At 37.5% G+C, this 20,912-nt stretch overlaps 1 protein-coding gene across 8 annotated transcripts in view; it reads left to right on the forward strand.

Moving 5' to 3' along the window:
• Positions 1–20,912, forward strand: part of SULF2 (sulfatase 2) — a 78,350-nt gene that overhangs the window by 40,828 nt on the left and 16,610 nt on the right. For all 8 annotated transcript variants that reach the window (XM_064391509.1, XM_064391504.1, XM_064391505.1 and 5 more), the window contains 7 exons: positions 1,819–1,988; positions 6,275–6,425; positions 8,326–8,501; positions 10,928–11,056; positions 11,976–12,032; positions 12,721–12,850; positions 19,809–20,016. In XM_064391509.1, coding sequence (XP_064247579.1) covers positions 1,819–1,988; positions 6,275–6,425; positions 8,326–8,501; positions 10,928–11,056; positions 11,976–12,032; positions 12,721–12,850; positions 19,809–20,016 — 1,021 coding nt within the window. The remainder of the gene's footprint in view (positions 1–1,818; positions 1,989–6,274; positions 6,426–8,325; positions 8,502–10,927; positions 11,057–11,975; positions 12,033–12,720; positions 12,851–19,808; positions 20,017–20,912) is intronic.

Raw genomic sequence — 20,912 nt, forward strand, 5'->3', positions numbered from 1 at the left:
GGAGAATTTAACTATTACGTTTTTATTTCTGTGCATACAGGTGTATATGTTTTTTAATATCCTTTCAAGGATGTTATATCCTGACCAAACTTAAAAAAATGCTTCATAGTCATTGTCAATGCAGTTTTATTTTTTCTCATCTAACATGTTACACTTCAATACCTGCCTGCAGTCAGGAATGCGTTTCCTTCAGCTAAAAGTGTTCCTTTCCAAAGGAACCAGCTTTACTGAAGTCCTAAAGTAGGCAGAAGTGACTCTGTAGTATGATGGTGACTAAATCTATCCATAAACTGCTCTAGTTTTAATGTATAACTAAGGATGTTGACTCCCTCTGGAGTGATTTGTAATGTATATTTGTTTAACAAGTGTTTCATTCGCTCTCTTATTGATTGCAAATCCTGCCTTCCTATTTGTGTTTTTAAAATAAAATTGGAAAACGATACTCTTGTAATGGCTAAATCAAAGATGAGTTGCACACTTCAAGTGATTGACCAGCTTAAGGAAGCAGCATGATGAAGATTAATGGCAGTGCATTTTTGAGAGCACTTAAGTATTCTCTCTCAGCTATGAATATTGTCTCAGGCATTGAAAGCATGTTCAGAAGTCAGTTTTGCTTTTGTACATTTTCCCTTCTCCTGTGTACTTTTGTAAGTGGAAGTCCTTCATTTAATGCTTATTTAGAGTGAAAATGCTATCCCAGTAACAATTATAATCATGGCAGTTCTGTAACAGTCATGCCTTGTGTTGTACCACTGTGTAACATTATAAATGGAGACTTTGCCAGCCTTCTTCTGGGATAGACAAGAAATAACTTGGAGGAAGTAAATATAGTGCATGAAAAAGGCTTCCTTTTAATGACAAGCTGACTTCTCAGACCAAGGATGTTGACAGAGGTGAAGAGGAGCAAGTGTCTTAACTGTGGACAGAAAGCTGTACTCAAAAGGAGATGCAATCCAGTCTGTACCACACCTTGAACCTGTTGGCTTGACCAGAGGCAGATGTTATGTCTGATTTTACATTCTGCTGTGACATGGGGGTTATTTGGGGTTTTTTAAGGTGTACTTTCATATCCTACTCATGTTTGAGGGGTATTTATATGTGTAGTGTTTCCGGGGAAGCACCTAAGGGAGACCATGGCTTGTCATTAAAAATCCTGTCTTCAATCCCTGTAGCTCTCGTAGATATCTTAAGAATGATAATGATACTTCTTAGAAAATACAGAGATAGTCCAACTCTTCTACAGGAAGTTTTCTAAATTCTCAACAATATGTATGACAGAGCTATATCTCTATCAGATTATCACTGTAATATTGAATGAAGTCTTTGTTCAGTTAGCCCACAATCTTCTCATGTTAGTGATTTCTCTTTCAGAAGAAGGCTAAAAAAGAAAAGAACATCAATCCATTTGCATATTCAAAGTACTTTTATGATTTAAGGTTGGACTATACACCTTGAAGATACTGACATACGTTTTTTTTAAAATTCATACCTGGTCACTGTATTTAGTATTGTGGTTTTCATCATGTAGTTGCCCACTTTAGGAAGAAGGGGTACTGTCTGATCTCTTTTGGTGCCATTCAGTTCTGAGAAAAAAGCTAGAAGCTGTTGACTTTTGTATTTCTAGGCAGTGAAGAAAGAATTATTTGATTCTAATTTTTTGAGTTTTTAGTATCTGTAACTTACTTCCTCCTTGTACCATTCTAAGTGAAGTAGCTTTTTTCCTATTTCGTATGATACCTCAGACCTCTCCTTCCTATTGCCCCCCCAGTTTGAAATTCCTTTTGAAGTGTCTCATTATACTTTTGCTTCTACTTGCAGGATTATCTGACTGATCTGATTACCAATGACAGTATTACCTTCTTTAGAATATCAAAGAAGATGTATCCTCACAGGCCTGTACTGATGGTTATAAGCCATGCTGCTCCTCATGGTCCTGAAGATTCAGCCCCTCAGTACTCACAACTCTTTCCTAATGCCTCAGAACACATGTAAGGAAAAAGCAAAAACTTTGATTTTCAGGTTCTGGAATATGTAAGTTCTAGGTACCTCAGGGGAACAATGTTTTCTTTATAGTACTCTTGGCATAACTTTGTCACAAATATATAAGAAGAGTTTCCAGAATTTTTTTTATACCTCCTGCGACCAGTATAAGTGTGTTGAGAATGGCTGCTGCATCTAGAACTCAGAATTGTGGCTCATTGAGATAAATGGGAAGATTCATGTTGAATTCACTGGACATTGTTACAGCTTATTTGGGAAGTAAAGCACTTTTTATTCTGAGCAGGATGATCAAAATTTGGTTCTTGGGCTATAATCTCTTCAGGGGAAGAAACTCTGTCTCCCTGTCCTTACTTATAAACCGTAATATACATATTACTCGTGTTTCTTTTGTGGAAAGATCAGAAATACAGGCCTGCAGCACCAAATTACAGGCTATTTCTGAATGAACTGGCCTGTCTGTACATGACCCAATACAATGTCTTGAACAGATCCCAAAAGCAGTATTACCTGGTTCCTGAAGGAATATGTTCATAAGCTCCATTGTGAGATGTTTATTGTTTATAACACAGAAACGTTTTGCATGTACAGCTCTTAATGCTGCACTACAGGTATCTCCACACATGGAGGTAAAACGAATGCTTCTCCCACATCACCTCTTGATGCAACTGTGAAAGCATTCCTACAGTTTTCTAATGACTGGCTTCATGCCTTCTTTGATGTTCAACATCTCTAACTTTCTTCCTGTGTGTTGCCCCCTCCCTTTCTAAGGGGAATTCTGTTTTACATTGTGTTTTACTTTGGGTTTGTGGATGAGCTGGGAACTGGTAGAAACAATTTTCAATTGCTGGTCAAAGCTCCTCAGGCTAGCCCAAAGTCCAGTGAAAGCCATTTTAGCTTCTTTGATTTATTTAAAATAGAGTCTGAGAGAAGTTTCTTTTGTTTTATTGTCTGGTTACTGCATAACTTGGAATTACATATTTTGTTATTTTCTGCTGTGTCCAAGACAATCTGTGGCACAGATCATCAGCAATTAAGTGTTTCTTGTTTGTTTGCCATTTTATGCTTTCACTTTCTTTGAAATGAAAATTGCAGAAATGTCCAATGAGCAACTTCTCATGGCTTATATTCAGTATTGACCTTAGATTTATTAGGTTCCTTTGGAAGGCATTTGGATCTCGGAGATGATTATCATGCAACATTCTGCAGCAATTTACTTCCTAGCTGAATGAAAAAGAAGAGAAGGGTGGAAGCAATGAAAAATACAGACTATATTCGTCAATTTTTCTTTTGCTAGTACTTTAAATTTGATTGTTCACACAAATTAGGTTTATCTTTCTAATTATAAAGTAATTACACTTTTGTTGGTTTGTTGGGTTTTTAAAATTTATTTTTATTTTAGGTGACTTTTCTTACATTGATAACAATTACATAGGAAGTATCACTTTTTGAAAAGAAGTTTTGTTTGTAAAAAAAGAAATTATCCCGGTAGATTAAGGAACTGTGTTTTTCTTTCGGATATGTACATAAAATAGGATTTTTTTGGTATATCTCACACAAAGAAATTGACGGTTTTCTTCTAAACAAATTTTCCAGTACTGCATAATGACAATAATAATAAAAATAGTAATCTGCCAGAGTTTTCATTGACCTGGGTTTAAGAGTAAATGTAAAAATGCAGAACATGTACATACAGTGAGGGAATGATGCAAATTAGTTCTCTAGTTTCCATTTTCCCCTTGTTCCCAAATTCCAGGGAATCTCAGTGACAGATAAATCTGTCAATGATAAAGGGTTGCAGGCAGTTCTTACTGTTTCATTGTCATGTGGATATTGTAAGGAAGGATCAGAATGCAGTGGAACAGATACAAATTGCCCTAAAGCAATAAGCAATACCCTGAACAAAGTCTTTGCCAAGTCCCCAAAGCAGAAGGCAGTACACCAGGTGGTATGATCCTCCAGCTTTCCCTGTGGCAGTGCTGGTGAAGTCTGTAAGTGGATTCTGTGGGAAAGAAAAGCAGGGGTGGTAGTACTTTGCATTGACAGATGTATATGCTGCATCATGTGGCATTGCTAGTAATAGCTAAAAACCAGTGGTATGGATTTTAGTCAGCATGCTGCTTTGCTTCTGAGCTCTGGTATGTACTTCTGTGGCTAATTTATGCTGTTGTTCTCTTGATTCTGTACCATGTTCTGGCTGGTATGACCATTCCACCCTATACTGCAGACTCTCTCCATCTCATTCTGTCAAGCTCCTCTCTGTGTGCATCTGCAGTCTTGTCTTGTTTGAAAATTATCCACAGAGCAAATCCCTCAGCTACACAGTTTTCCTTTATTGCTGCCTATGTTGTGAGCTGTAGAGAATGTGGCAGCTGGGCAATTTAACAGTGATCAGAAACTTTACTTCAATAGAGGGTACATGTTACCACCCATCTTTTTCAAGGTCAAATGCAATTTGTCTGGGGCTTCCCTTCTAGGTACTTTGGAAGAAGTTGTCTCATCTAGCTTCTAGGAATGTTAATTTTTGTATTTTTCCTATAAGACAGACAAATTTGTTAAGGATTAAAGGGTTACATTTGTAGTAATCAAAGAAAATTGTGAGCTTTGGTTGGATTAAATAGTGGGAGGTTTCAAATCAGCCAGGAAGTCATGAAGTAAGCGGAATTGGAGTTTGCGAAGCATTTTTGATTCATTCTGGGCATCACAGAGCAACACTTTACATAACAGTCAGCATTTTCAAAGAGGCAATGTCATTACTTCAACCACAACAACATTCTGAAATACAAGAGACTATTAACACTATAGAGAGAATGAGCAACAGCCCTTTCCTCCCTGTATGAAGAAGCCTTCCCTTGCCAAATATGCACATTTTTCAGATAGCATCTAACAAGGCTTTCAGCATAAAAAATGTCTCTGTCAGATTATTAGTTTAATATTTATATTAAATCTCATAAGACACTCATATTCAAAGATACATTAGGTATGCAGTATTTTGATGAGAAGTTTCAGCTTACATTATTTTTTAGCTTAATAACTTTTAATAACCTTGCTGATCTGTTACCTATACAAAAACAAAAGTAGAAATTTCTCAAATAGGAATTAATTAGGAAATTCTGTGCTGCTAAGAGGAAAGTAAATGAGTATTTACATTTGCAAAGACCGAGTTTATGGCTTTGAATGAAAAAAGGAATCCTAACCAAATTACATAGGAAAAGTAATTTTTAATGTTTTAGACTCTGCTCATGATGTGTTTAGCCATGATGTGAAGAAATTGTAAAAAGCGGTCTTCAACTCGAAGTAACAAGGAATAAACATAGTACGTAAGAATAGTTTCTCTTGCAAATGTAAGCTATAACAATACCTTTTAGTGGGTTGGTTATGCAGAGAGTTGACATCATGGTGGTAAAATAAATATTTTATTTAGGTTCAGCTAAACTAAAGTTATATAATTATGCATAGAAAAGTGATTGCTGGGGCTTCCAACCATGTGAAACTATGCACAATATTTTTCCTCATCACTTTAATGATGTCCCAGGACCATGAGAACTTGGAAGGACTGTGAGATTCCGAGGGGACATTGAACCAGGTTTTTGAGATTTTGCCGGGACTTCAAGCAAAGGAGTTGGTGGCTGGAATGAGTCCTCAAAATACAGCCCTATTTCCTTATCCCATTTTTCTTCACAGGTCTTTAAAGTCCAGCTATTTGTCCACTTCTGCTGCTCACATGCAATTGGATACCAGTAGGCAGAGTGCCTGTGCTCCTCTGGTGCATGTGTGACAATATTCAAGTAACAAGTTGTGCTGAACTCTAAAAAGCTGTTAAAGAACATAGCAGAACCTTTACAGCAGGTTCTATAGTTATTTTTAAATAGCTTGCGCAAGATGTAGAATTTGGTGCTAATGTGGGCAGAGTGAAAACAAAGCAATTGCATGAGGAGGATTTCTGTAATACATGCTTCATCCTGATCATACTTGTGGAGTTAAGTCTTCTGAGGCTAAGTCTCTTGGCCTTGACATGTGTAGTTGTTAGCTTGAAATCACTGGAAAGATTAGGTGTGTTTAATGTTTTCATAGATTTTATTCCCCCCCCCAAGTGGTTTTCATTTTCCCATGCTTCATAACGTGAAAGTAGAAGACATTTAAAAAGTAATCTTAATATTTTCTCCTGCACCTCAGATAGTACTTCCTATAGTGTTGATCATATGGAAATTAATATTCATTACTAGGACTTTTTTCTACTTAGCTAAAACATTGTGGTTTTCTCTCTGTTCCTTAGTACTCCCAGTTATAATTATGCTCCAAACCCAGACAAGCACTGGATAATGAGGTATACTGGTCCCATGAAACCTATACACATGGAGTTCACTAACATGCTACAGAGAAAGCGCCTTCAAACTCTCATGTCTGTGGATGACTCTATGGAGATGGTGAGATTAATAGTCACTTTTGTTTTGTTTTTTGGCTAACAGGTGCTTGTTTCTTGAGTTAAGCTCCACATTGTTCTTCATATGAAGATAAAGGAGAAAGAAGGAGAAGGAAGACTGTTTAAAAAACTATCAGTTTTTTAATAATGTGTAATCTTCTCACCTCTGATCATTTTGTCTCTTTATTCAATGTGTAAGGTTCCTCATCTCCTAAAGGCAGGTACCCTGAGTTGGGTGGTGTGAACAAGCTGATTTTTTGCCACAGAACCACTACTGATAAAGGGGAAGAGAAAGGGATTGCCTGAAAAACTACACATCATAAACCCTAAAAATGTATCCTCTAATAAAGTTGTCCTACAACCTGTTTTAAATAACTACCAAAATGTGTGTCTATTTTGATCCTGTAACACTGAGCTTCCGAGAGAAGAAAACAGCAGCAGCAAAAAGTGATGATACCTGAGTCCTAACTGGAATGACCCCAGAGGAGGTTAAATACTGGAAGTAAATAAATATGTAGATTAGTACTTTTAAAATTGTCTGCATCATGTAACAATGAGATTTCTTAATGCAAACTATGTGTCTTCAACAAAATGTCTGGATTCACTGAAAGCTATGCTGAAGAAGAATGGTTTTGCAGATTTAAAGGTGTTGCAATTTTTCTGCTTATCTCTTGGCATTCTTATTCACAAAAGGTAGAACATAAAATTGGAAGAGTTCTCTAAGGCAAAAATGAGATTATGTAGATGGCGTTGCATAAGCTTGTTACTAGTGTGTTAGAATTACTGATTTCAGGCAAATATGATCTCTGCTTCATGTTAATGAAGCTGTTTAGATGGATCCGATAACAGCATTAGGGGAAATTGGTGATTTTACCACACAATTTGTATTTTCTGTTTAGTAAAAGGGTTTCACTCTGGGTGATTCATGGCAGGCAAAATCAGTTAGGTTGGTTTTTAGTTCTAATTATCAAGTTAGCCTGATTTTTTTCTACTGAATTATGTGTGTTACTAGTTTTTCAAAATTAAAAAGAAAAAACAAAATAATCTCACACTCAAAAAAGCAAAACAAAAAAGAACAACACCCAAGAAACAAACAAAAAGCCCCCAAAACAAAAACCCAAAAAAGCCAAACCAGCAAACAAAACCCAAAAAAGAACCAAAAATGAACTCCCAAACTGACACAAGAGTTTTTCTCCTGTACTGATGTTTTGTACCTGTGTGATGCTTCACTTTGGTGGTAACCCACCAACTTATCTTTCTCAAGTGAAAATGTCACATAAAAATTGGTCTTTGATGCTCAAGTTGGTATATTTCACATAGTATCTTCTGTAAATCTGTAGAAGTATTCACATTTAAATCTCCTTGTAATTCTCCATAGAGAGAGAGTATGACTGAGTGATTTTTCTCTGGAAGGTATTTTGCAAATATTCTGCATAATGGGGAGTCATTTGTCTGAAGGCAAGGTTGTTGAGTCCTGCCTGAATATGTGTGAGATTCAAAGGGCTGTCATTTTATTACAACTGCTTGCTGCAAGAAGAAGAAGATAAAAGTGAAGAGAAAATTTTGAAATGACACCTTGAAACTTTTATCTTTATTACTGTATGTATTTAGTACTGTCTTGACAGCTCTCTTGCAAAATACTGAACCCAAACATTTTTGAAATGGCATGCTAATGTGTTCCACCTTAAAACAGATTTTTGTCTTGCAATAGCCACAATATTCAGTTAGTAAAATTAAGATGTGATTATGTATTATTCAGAGTGGTTTATTATGATAACTCAGTGCCATCCTTAGCTGTTTGTATGCAGTTGTATGTTACACATGGGTAGATAGTGGTATGTACCATTCCACATGTAGAGGTACTCAGTGGAATAAATTTCATATTTTGTTTTGCTTTTTTTCAGATTTACAATATGTTGGCTGAAACAGGAGAACTGGAAAATACATATCTAATATACACAGCAGACCATGGTTATCATATTGGGCAGTTTGGACTGGTGAAAGGGAAGTCCATGCCATATGAGTTTGATATCAGAGTCCCTTTCTATGTCCGAGGACCAAATGTGGAGGCTGGATCCCTGTAAGTTTCTTGCCTTTGTGTGTGTTGTGACCTGAAAACTTCATGTTCAGTTCTCTAGTTGTATTGACCTGGCAGGCAGATGGAGGCACAAAGTTCTGCTCATCCTACTTATTTTTGGCAGAAAAATATGTCTCCTCAGAAAGCAGAACTGATAGCACAGGATGGTATAACAAACTCAAGGCCATTGCCTTTTTGCTTGCATGGGTGTGCAGCACAAGCCACTGCACTTTTGTGGATACAGTTGAAAAATCACTTTGAATTTTGTCCAATCTAGGAAATGCATTCTTTTGAGGACTGCAAATTATGCACATAACTGTCACTTAAAAGTTTAAAAATATACAGTATAATGTAGATAATTATTGCTGAACATTGGAGTCACTTTTTTCAGTTTATACAGACCAGTTCATATATTAGCATCCACAAAATATTCTTTTTAGCTCATTCTCTGAAAGTACATGGTTAGGGCTGTTATTTAGTTGCACACAAGCATGTAGAGTATAACCGTTAATTAAAATGGTAGCTTTGATCAGCTAACAAATTAAGTAAATACACTTTCTAAGCAATTATTTCAGATAGCAAATATTTGCACTTAGGTAATGATTTTGGACAGAGTGCCATAAACTGCTGCCTAATATTTATATCAGTGTGCATGACTTACATAATTAACACACACAGTCTTCCACACACATTTTTTTCTTCACCACAGAGGAATGGATCTAGTGTGTAATATGATAGCAAATAGCTATTAAAAACCTCTCATTCCGTATGCTCGTTAAATTCATTGATTCGCATTATCTGAAGGCAGAAAAATATTAAATTCTGTAGACTTTGTACTGTGTTTCTGATTTTTTTTTCAGCAGTTTTGTATGTGAAAAAAACAATATTCTCTAAAGAGCAGGTAGGCATTCCTCACTTGGGACTAGACATATTACCTCAGCACTGAAAGAATTTTGTCTGCAGCAGCCCAGAATTTCAAATTAACTGGAATAGCCTTCTAAAAACCTGCTGTCTTTTGCTTTGACTGCAGTTTTTTGCCTTCCTGGAGAGTCATTGCTAACAGGGTCTAAGTGACTGAGCTAGTGCTTCTGCAACATATAAGGCTAGAGATTAGCCACATTGTGTCTGCTGTAGTTCTAGGATCTTTACACCCAGAAAAAGCTTTTATCCATAAAAGCTCTGAAACCTTCCCACTGAATTTTATTTTTCAAAGATTTCTGAAGATGAAAACATGTTTCCGTTAGAATTGAAAGAATCGGTCTGACAGGGTCTTAACAGCACAGAGCTTGTCACAGTAGTGCAAATAGGAAGAACAGGATAAAACACCTTGGAGAGGGAATACATTAGATATTAAATTGATCTTCCCCCTCAGCCTGATTTTCCTTAAATGGTAGAACTTCAGTCATCTATGTTTTGTGTGAACCTTATGTTTTTCCTGCAGAATAATTTTTATGACTCCCTTTTGGTACCAGGGAAATTTTAATAGCAATCACCATATCAAGTCATTACTGACCTCTCATTTCAGTTACCCAATATGCTACATCATAATTATTAGTAATTAAAATCAAATCAGGTACATCAATTTAATTCATCGCCTGTGCTCTTGTCAGTCCCTGTTTGCTTACTCTCTCAAAGATGTAGTAATTTGAAAATAGTATCTCATTAAATAGTGTGACTTTAACAGCTTTCTTCTGACCTGTATTTTGAGCTGGAATGCTGCACTAATATTTATTGCAGCCCATCTTGTCCTATCCTTTCTTTGTGCCTGCATGTCATAAACAGTGATTCTACATGATTAGTGCTGTAGCATGTAGTGTTAGCATGTAGTTCAAGCTCTTATTTTCTCACTTTTTTCTCCATAACTGTTCCCCCTGTGCTGCTTTTTTCTTCATCCCTTTTTCTGTCTTGCACTGTAAATTAACAGTCACTTTTAGTTCTTACTAGTGCCTAGCAATGTTTCTCATGCTCTCTTCAGAACATGCCTACTGTGATAGGAACTGAAGTGCTCATTTCTATATCAGATTTTGAAAGAGGTAAGGCATGTGCTACCTGCCAAATCTACTTTTTAAGAAAGTCATCAACATATTTGGCAGGCATTTTGATTCTGTAAGACACCCAAACAGTTTTTCAAAATGGTTTTTAAACAGCCTTGTGCAAAAATTAACTAACTTTACCTTATGAACCACTTTGCTTTCTCAAAAATGCTCTGTACTAAAGTTTTAAATATTTATATTAGTCCCCTTGAGGTTATGCAACTTATCTATATATTATATGTTAATTCCCTTCATGAAAAAGAATCAGAATGTGTCCTCTGTTATTTGCAGGTGTCACAAAATAAGCCTTTTCAGGTCTTTGGACTCTGTGGAAGCTAGAGTTGCTTGGTATTATTGTATAGAATTTAAATTGTTTTGTCCTATGTTTTTTTTCAGGAATCCCCACATTGTGTTGAATATTGATCTTGCACCTACAATTCTAGATATTGCTGGATTGGATATTCCATCTGATATGGATGGTAAATCCATTCTAAAGCTGCTGGATTCTGAGAGACCAGTAAATAGGTAAGACATTAAAATGTTGCATAGAAACATGCATGTGTTTGTACAAGAGACTGAACAAGTGTTCAGCAGTATGCAGAAAATTTAAAGGAAAATATAATACAATCACCATCTATCTGAGTACATAATTCACCAGAAAATCTGAAGACTATTTGGCATATACGACTCACTTCAGTTATTTTCATTTTGGCATGTTCATATTCTAGATGTATGGCATGCATGGCATCTGCACATACTAAATGTAGTCTGTGTAGAAGTGAGAGGGTCTTTGGCTACGTAAGTTATGTCTTCATGGCATCATTTGTAGCAAAGCATCTCATATTGAATAAATAGTAAAATAATTGAGGGCGATGGTTGTGTATCAGATTAGAATATAGACAGGCTAGCACTAAAAGCTGCAGTTTTTATTTAAGACTTTCCATCAATACTTTCATTGGAAGAAGACTGAGGAAGAGAATTAGACTTGCTGGAGAATGCTTGGAAGAGAAAATCAGCAGAAAAAACAAAGGAGAACTATTTGCTTTACAAGTAGCTGGGTGGAGGGAAAGGGGGAATGGAACAGCTGCTTTTGAATAGGGTACTTTTTGGTTAGATGCAGGGTAAAAGCCCAAATTTGAGTCAGGAAATCTGATTTTATTTGTAATCCTTTGTGAACAAGGAAAATTCAGTTAATCTCTTGTGCCTTCAACAAGCTTATGTTGAAGAAACTGTCCTGTGTAAACCTGTTGTGAATTTAGTTCCTGTGAGAGAAATATGTCCTGTGGTTTTCAGGTGTATGTTCCTGCTTCATAGAGCTGGATGTCCTCTTGTGCAGTTACGTGGCATGTTTCTTGTTGAAATTAGGGGTAGGAGAGAAAACTGGGGAATGACTTGGTTACTGGTTTTGTGGGAATTACGTCTTCCTCTCCTCATTTCCTCCTAGGTTTCATTTAAAGAAAAAGATGAAGGTATGGAGAGACTCGTTCCTTGTGGAAAGAGGGTAAGGAAAGTGTTAATCACAAAGCCCATGCTTTTTAAATAGAAGGATATTGAATAGCTAAAGCCAAAGCAGCACTCTGCTGCAGTCTAAAGCCATTTAGCTGTGCCAGCAGGGACACGGCTGCAGTATGCCTAATGGCAGTGATTGTGTGATTGGAAGAAATGGATGGCCTCTGCCTACAGCGTGCACAAATGTGCTGTTGTGGTGGGGGAAGGGGAGTTTACTTGGACTGAGAGATGGGAAGGCATCCCAGTTTGCTCTCAGCTGCTGTCCCCTACCCTCCTGCTTGTATCATGGGCTTATGAACAACCCTTCCTCTCTGCATCTTCATCTGCTGGCCATTCCCTCTGCACCTCTGCTTTAGTACACAAATGGGGGCAAGAGGGGTTTGCAAAGTGCAGCCCTGTAGAATGTGATGTGGTCTCTCTACATTGACAGTTTTTACTGCCTGTCACTCAGGAATGTAACACAGTGTTTTGATTTTGTTTTTGTATACTCCCTGAGAGCAGGACATGAATAACTTGTGTGTTATTGGACAGACTAAATGCTAGTTTCTTCTGGACTCTTTAAGTTTTGGCTACCAGAGATGCTATGGACTTGGAAAATAACTACTCCTCTGAGTCTTTTCAGCTAACTGTATTTGTGTGTTGGAATTAATATTAATGTAAGAATAATTTTTTTTTCCCAGTAAGCTGCTGCATAAAAGGGAGAATGAGAAGGTACATGCCCAAGAAGAAAACTTTTTACCCAAATACCAGCGTGTGAAAGACCTCTGTCAGCGAGCTGAGTATCAAACAGCTTGTGAACAGCTTGGCCAGGTAGGGCATTGTTACCCCTGACTGCAAGTAAGCAGTTGTAATTGGGCTAAGCTCAACACCTTCACTGTGTCAATGTCCTTCACCTCATCATCAATGCCAGCATATAAATCAAATGGCTCGTTCTGTGACCTTTGCTCAAATCTTTATTGCAGCTTTTATGAGATTGACTGTCAGTCAAGAAATTGCTGATTCAAGTGTTCTGTATTGATTCCTGACTACCACTAAGAAAACCACCTAGGCTGTTTTAATGCTTTATTTCTCAAACAGAATGTGGTTTGGGATTCATTAGTGATGAGAAGCTAGAATGCACATAACAGATTGGCCTTTTTAAATTCATACAGCTTGCTTTGCTTCAAATTCTCTCTTTAATTCATTTTGTTATTGTTACTTGGAATTACATATAGTAATGGGAAGATAAAATTCTGTTAACTTAGTATATCCCTCCTCTTAACAAAAACACACTGGGAAAACACACATGCAGTTATGACTGGAGGCAGGCTGTGTGTATATGGGCATAAAGCTCATTGACTGTGTGTCATTTCCCTTGTTGCATAACCGTTTTGGGCAGATATGACAATATGTTCACTTTAGATACAAGTTATATAGAATAAATTATTGGAAAAAAAATTAGGCTAGTATCAATACATGGTCTTGACATGCACAGGAGAGAATTCTGTGAGTTTTTCAGGGCAGTGCAAAAGCAAAGCATGGCTATCTCCAGAGAATTCACCACTCTTGGCAAAATTGACTCTGTGTCATTGCTCTCTCATGCAGGTGTGGGCCAGAGAACCCCTTTCCAAGGACTGTAACACATTCTGTGGACAAAGGGGTGAAGGTAAATGGGTCCACATGCTAATGTGTCTGTTATCACACTGGCATTACCTCATATTCTGGCAGCCCAGAGGGCTGTCAAGATGAGCTAGTCTGTGGAATATAACTGTTCTTGCAGACATTATATGAATGACTTACCAAGCTATAATCAGTAATGGGCTACTTAGGCTGCAGTAGTTAATTTTTTTACTGTCAAAGTCCAAACTCCATACTTCTGGCTTTACTGATCATGTAGTTCAGTGCACCTGTGAAATGAGTCCATTGTTCTTTAGCTGTTTGGATCCAATTTCTATATATAAAAATTTTCCAGGTGTTCTTTTCCTCCTGTGGCTTCTATGTCAGATTTAGTACATAAAGCAATTATAATGTTCTCTTCTTTATAAAAATAATAAACTTAAAGGAATACTATATGCGGTAGTTTATTGTCATCAGAAGTCTTGAGCTGAAATTTTAGCTGAATGGGAACAAGCCATTGTTTTATGAATTTGCAATGTTATTTGAGGAACTGGAAGAAAAGTTGTTTTTTTCTACTACAACATTATCCAGTAAGTAGGATGGGGAAATATAGCTTTTTTACCCCCCATCACTATTTTCTTTTCAAGAGAAGTATAAAATGTCAACTCCATAGTCAAAATTACCAATAAATTCTACAGTATAGTTGTGTTAATAAGAGATGCTTGTGCTGCATCTTCATTGTCAGGAGACAGAGAGGAGAAGAATTGTTTGAGGAGTTCAGTCAGGCATAATAGGAAGTGATAGGATGAAATTGAGCAAAAAAAGAAATTTATGTTGCACATCAGGAAAAAATTCCAAACAATCAAGTCAATTAAAATCTGTGAAGGGCTCTCAAGGGAATCTCAATCCTTGTAACCCCTACTCTAGAGAATATGTCCTAGTAGTCTATATAGAAAATAGGAATCCTGGGAGATGAATGTGCTCATTTGAGGATAAATTTTGTCTAAATATGGGTGCACCCAAAATCTCTTCAGAGTGAAGGAAGACTAACTTCTCAGATGACAAACGGGTGTTGTCTTTTTGCTGGTGGTGTTCGTAGCTCTGCACAGCAAGTAGAATGAGCCCAAGCTAATAACATACAGCTGCCTTGGGGAGTTGATGTTATGCAGATGCAGTGGTTATTTAGCAGATGTCTTCTGATCCTGCAAGACACTCTGTTTAATAGCACTTGGAGTGTTCAGTATGAGAAGTGAATTTTCATATCCTAATGCAAAGATAAATACCCATCTGGGACAGAATTAGCTGAAAGCTTGCTGAAGTCATTGGGACTCTTGACTTAAACAAGTTTTGGGGACCTGCTATTCCATGCACAGAGAAATCTAAATGGCCTCAGGGAATCTGAAGAGTGAGTAGGAGACAAGAAGCACAAATGGAGATAAAGACTCAGAAGGGGAATGAAGAACAAGAGACAAGGGCAGAGCTTAAAAGAGAAGTAGAGAAAGGAAAGGTGAATAAAGCTTTGAATATGAGATGGAGAATTTGAAATTCTGCTTTGAGAGCATGCAATTTTGTGAATACAGGTCTATTGCCACAAAGTGATTTTTGCAAATCTGTCACCATCCTTAACCCGTATTTGTTTTGATAAGAGAGTACCAAGATCATGGAGAAGAGGCTATTCATAGTGTCTAAAACCTTGTTTCTCAGTCCACTATGTGGAATTTTTTTGGCATCGCTAATATATGTAAATTCTTCTGAGAGGAATGGGAATCTGTGTGTTGCTGTGTTTTCTTTTCTAGTTATTAGGGTTTGGTGTGTGTTAGTTTTTTGCATCCAACAAAGGGTGATTGTAGAATCAGATGAAAGAGCAGCTCAGCATTTATATTCAAGGATTTAAAAGAGATAAGCTCTTCCCACATGAAATAAAAAAGAAAAAAAATTATCCTAGTACCTAATGGCTTTCACACAATTTTTTTCTTTTCAGTGTAGGTTGGCCTTTCATCCGAAGCTGGCTGATGAGTGGAAGCTGACCCACTTTTATCTAGTAGCCTGCATTAATGTGCTTTTGTGGAAGCCAATTATGATGCCAGCATTGCACTGTAGAGTATTCCCAGCAACACCACAATATCATAACAACAGCTGCACAAAATCTCCTTTTAAGTTAGTTGCCAATTTTGTGCACAAGGAAAAGATAAATACTTGATAAACATGCAATACCTGCAGCAGTGCTGATTGCTATGGGGAATCTATGCTTTACATGTAAGAACTCCCCAAAATGAAAAGACAGTAATTTTTTCTTTAGCAGGACCTGGCATAGTACAATAATACTATTAACTCCTGAAGAAAAATAGTTGCCTGATTTCACATTATTTCCTTTTCAAATACGTTTTATTTTCAAAGTTTTATTTACATGCAAATCTGATACAAGTAGAAATTGCCTTTGAATAGCTTTAGAAGTATCATTTTATATGACAGTTTTCTCAGAACATTCAAAATGCAAATGTTTGCACTTTGTTTCTTTCAGGTGTTCTGCAAATGAAAGGTTTGACATAGTCTTCCCTCCAATCGCTTTGTACTATACCAGGATCATGAAGGGATACTCTCTTTTGTAACTGACCTGAAGATACCATAAGTAAAAGCACATCCTTTACTTGCTTGGTGTCCCCAGTTCTCCCACATAACATGGCATACCAATGATAAAACTATTCTGATCAGTGTGTGCCTTCCTTGGCAGTTCAGAAAAGGCACCTCTACATCATATTCTTGATTCCACCACAATCTTTACTGGCCTTTGCTTAATGCCAAGGGAGGATCAATAGAAAAAAATTGCTTATATTTTCTCCTTTTTCTGAGGCCACTGTAGCTTGAGGTTGTATCAACCAGACCTAGGAAACAGTGTCAGGTTTTGGAAGGAATCTTTTTTAAAATTAGATCCAAAACTTTCTTCCCATCTTTTGTGGTTTATTGGTACTTTTGCTGCTAGCAGAGATATACTGAGGTTATTAAAGAATTTAAGTTCTCTTGATAAGTGACATATATCAAGCAAGCTAGAGTCCAGATAATTTCAATAGCATTTTTGGCAGATCTTTGGAGTTCCTGAATTTCAGAACAAGTTGCACATGATCAACTCTCAGGGTCAAATCCTTAATCTGTGATTACAACAAGAAATGACTTGCTGATAATTTCATACATTAAAAATTTTGTCCGCCCTGGAACTGATAAAATTAGGAGGCAACAAACCATGAAAATTAGCATAATGATGATGTATTAAGACTGTTATCTGAGGATTGCATTCCTTACGAGGAAGTGTAATTAACAAAATTGTTTTCCTCCTTGAACTAGAAATAGCCTGTAATGATTTTCAGTCCCTTCATCTCCTCAGCCTCTGCTAGATCTGCTCCAGGAGCTACATGTTTCTCTTGCTCTGAGGAGCCCAGAACTGGGCACAGCACTCCAGATGTGCCTTACTAGGGCTGAGTAGAGGGGCAGGATCAGCTCAGGGAACTGACAATGTACTCCAGGACGCCTTTGGCACTCTTGGCCCCCAAGACACACTGCTGACTCCTGGACAATTTATTGTCCACCAGGACTCCCCAGGTCCTTCTCCGTAGAGCAGATGGTCTGCTGCTCACTAGAAAGCAATTTCAAATGCCAGAATTAACAGTGTTTAAATCTTCCTAATGGTTAAGAGAGTTTTTCACATTTTTCTTGCAATTCCTGCCCTTTTCTCCTAAGTTTGAAAGCATCCTGCGGAAATGACTGCAGCTGTTAGAGTCATGATATCAACCTAGAGAATTTGCTTTTGGACCTTCAAGCAGACCATGGATAAGCAGTTGAATACCAGACATATTCACACACATGCCCATATCTATCATAGGGAAAAAAGTAAAGGCTTGACACTTTCCTTCCCCTGCACTCCCACCCACCCATTGCCCCCTCCATGTACTCAGTGTTTGCTTCTAATGTAATTTAGGTAGATCTGCTCTGCAGTCATTCAGCAGTGGGACCTGTTAATGCATACAATGTGCCCTTCAGCAAAGTCTTTGAGGTGTTTTCACTGTAGCATACAGCTGCACCAAAAAAGAAAGGATTTTTTTCAGTTCACCTGGAGGGGAAAAATGAGCATTAGTCTCTTGACAAGTGATGAAAGAAATAGAGAAAAAAAAATTTTTTGGCCACACATCAGAGTACTTGCAGCAATTCTCATCATGGCATTGAACTTGCCCTCTGTTGAAACGTAATTTTTCATGTATTAAAATGTACCTAGAGCATAGAGCTCTACTGAGCAGAAAATGCAGTTTGTTTATATATTTTCAAAAATAATATTCAAATGAAATGGGAAACAGCAACAAACATTTTTACATCTCTCTTAGTTGTGAAAGAAAGCATTGCTTATTCTAGTAAAACAGCTTTTAGTTCAAACCTCAGTCTGTATGTACATCAATCAGTGTTAGGCATTTATAAAAGTAAGAGAGGAATTTATTCTTCAGATATTAATTTGTTATTGAATCTAGGTAAATACATACTGCTTTACAGATGAAGATAGTCATGCAAGATCTTACTGTCAGTATCTGTCCTTGATTTTCCTGATTCATTGTGCTGTAAGTTAAGCTGGATTTCTTTGCATCAGAGCCAGGCTTGGGCTGTACAAGAGGCTGAACACAGGTACAGCTCAGGAGACCTGGCATCCAGGTGTCTGAGGAAATCAGTGGGCACACCATAAAATGGATCCTTTTAACTGAGAGGTTCTGCCACAGTGATAGGTGAATGTGCTGTAACTGGCCACTTCACTTTTGACTCCTATTAAAGTCTGATAATAAAAGCACGGTGATCTTGTTTTCTTACTTTGCTGTCCTGCAAACAATGGAGTAAATATCAATAGAAAATATACGCTTTGTTGTCCCAGCCTTTGCACACCTTGCTGTGCAAACTGAAGTGGCTGAGTGTCCCTCATAGAGCTGCAGGCTGCTGTAAAATATCATCTTCCCTGGAAGATGCTGCTGTTTTTACTTCTGTTCTTTTATTTGGAAAATTCTCAATATTCCAGTGAGTCCTGGAGGAACTGGCTTACAGGACTTTGTAATAGGGAAGAAGAGGAAGGCTTCTCAAGAGTCAACAAGAAGCTGAGTGTTTCTGAGAAACTTTTTTAAAGCGGTAGCAACTGCTGCTGTAAGGGGTTTTTTGTGTCTCTAAGCCTCTGTAGCTAGCAAAGTTTTGTTAAGTTAAGGAGTAGGCGAAATAATTTTGTGATGTACCAGGGAAGTGAGTAGAACTTCTGTGCCAGGTTGAAGGCAGCTAAACTCCCTTGCCCTTGGTACAGCTCTGACAGCAGCACAAAGGAACTGTGTGAGCAAGTTACTTCAAGGTTTTGAGTATCAGAGTGAACCAGAGGTGGGAGACATCTGTAATTTTTTATAGTTCGAGTGCGAGAGGGAGGGGTTTCTCACTTCAGACATCCAGTGCAGCTCACTCTTATAAGTCAAGCCCAAGTGTTGACGGGGAAAAAGCTATTAAGAAAACCGCTCAAGATGGAGATAAACTCATGCTGCTGAGGACTTCCACAGCTGATCTGACCCTTTGAAAAGTCATTGAAGAGAAAGAGGTGCTTTTGCAGAGCAATTCTGGAAAACACTTCATCCCTGGAGGAGTTCAAGGACAGGTTGGATAGAGGTCTGAACTACCTGATCTAGTTAAAAGTGTCCCCCTGCATATGGCAGGGGAGTGGAACAAGATGGTCTTTAAGGGCCCTTCCAATCCAAGCCAGTGTATGATTCTATCTGGAGAACTTCCATAAACCTGGAAGGTTTTGGTCCCACTGTGCTGAGAGTTATAATAAGACTCTCAGTATTAGGATACGGCTTGAATGTCCTTGGTTTATGCTGTAGTTATGCTTCTGAAAGTTGTCACTTGCCACCTTCATGTTTTCATCTGTAGTATTGATTTTTGAAAGAAATTTAAATTGTTCTGCTTCCAAGAGGCAAAATCAGAAACAAGTGCAATGGTGTTCTGTAGAGTTGCTGTTTTGTCTGAAAACAGAAAATTACAAAAATCTGGTTTGATAGTAGGTGATAGGTGAGCCCCATTTTACTACAAGCAATATCTGATAAATTGCTGGAGCTGGCATGAGACAGACCATAGTTGGGACAGATTTTTAATAACCCAATTTTTCTTCCAGAAATGGCAGTGTGTGGAAGATGCCAGTGGAAAACTCAAGCTGCACAAGTGCAAGGGAATGGCAGACTTGGCAGCTACAAGCAAAGGCAAAGGCACCTCCAATATTTTGCCCAAGTATTACAACAGGAATAGCGAAGACTGCAATTGTGAAGAGAATGAATACAAGCTGAGCCACATCAGACAGAGAAAGAAACTCTTCTCCAAGAAAAGTAAGCAAACCCACTGCATCTTCTGTCTCTGCCTTAGAAAGCTGTTGTTTGCTAATTCACTTAATTGTCTTGGCAATCATAGGCATTGAATTGTGTTAGCATATTTCCTGTGTATCTCAACTATGAAACAGCATGTCCAATATTGGACAATCAAAGTTGAGAATGTCTGGCTGTAGGAAGAATGTTTTATTCTGGGAAATGCAGTGCCCATGCTGAAAAGGCGAATTGCACACAGGGACATAGGCTGTGGAACGTGAACAGTTTTGTACAGCAAATACTTAAATTTTCAGTAGTTGCTGCAATGTTTGGAGCTGTTACTTCAGTAATTTATTTTCAATAAGGATGTGTGTACTTTGTCATTGGAGCTGCTTGCTTCTAACATCCTTTTCTTCTGCTCAGTCAGCAGAGACAAGGCTGACTTTTAATCAGACATGACAGCCAAAGGGGAAGACTGTTACTGATTTCCTTGGCACAGATTAGTGCTTTTTCAGAAAGCCCATTTTACTGACTCTATTAAATCTTAGTCAGACTAACATCTATATTTGAAGTATATAGTTTAATTATAGATTAGAGGTAAATGGCAACATGGCATTATTAGTTACTTGTAATGTTTCTTTCATCTCACTCCACAAATACAGAGCTTTAATTATTTAGCAGATTAGTCTTTTTATATAATGGCACGAACTTGAAACACAGAGTTTAAATTTATTTTCTCCCATTACATTTGTCTTGCAAGCTGATTAGTAGTTACTAAGAAAATTCTGAGATGAAAAAAAAATTAGTGGTTCCATCAACTATACTTGATGTTTAAATATGTGCTACAGCCGACAGTCTGTAAAGAACACTAGAATTTGTACTTACTTAACTATTTTTTAAGTCACAGAAGGAAGTTAAGT

The sequence above is a fragment of the Passer domesticus genome, chromosome 16 (assembly GCF_036417665.1).
Source record: "Passer domesticus isolate bPasDom1 chromosome 16, bPasDom1.hap1, whole genome shotgun sequence".
Taxonomy (NCBI): Eukaryota; Metazoa; Chordata; class Aves; order Passeriformes; family Passeridae; genus Passer; species Passer domesticus.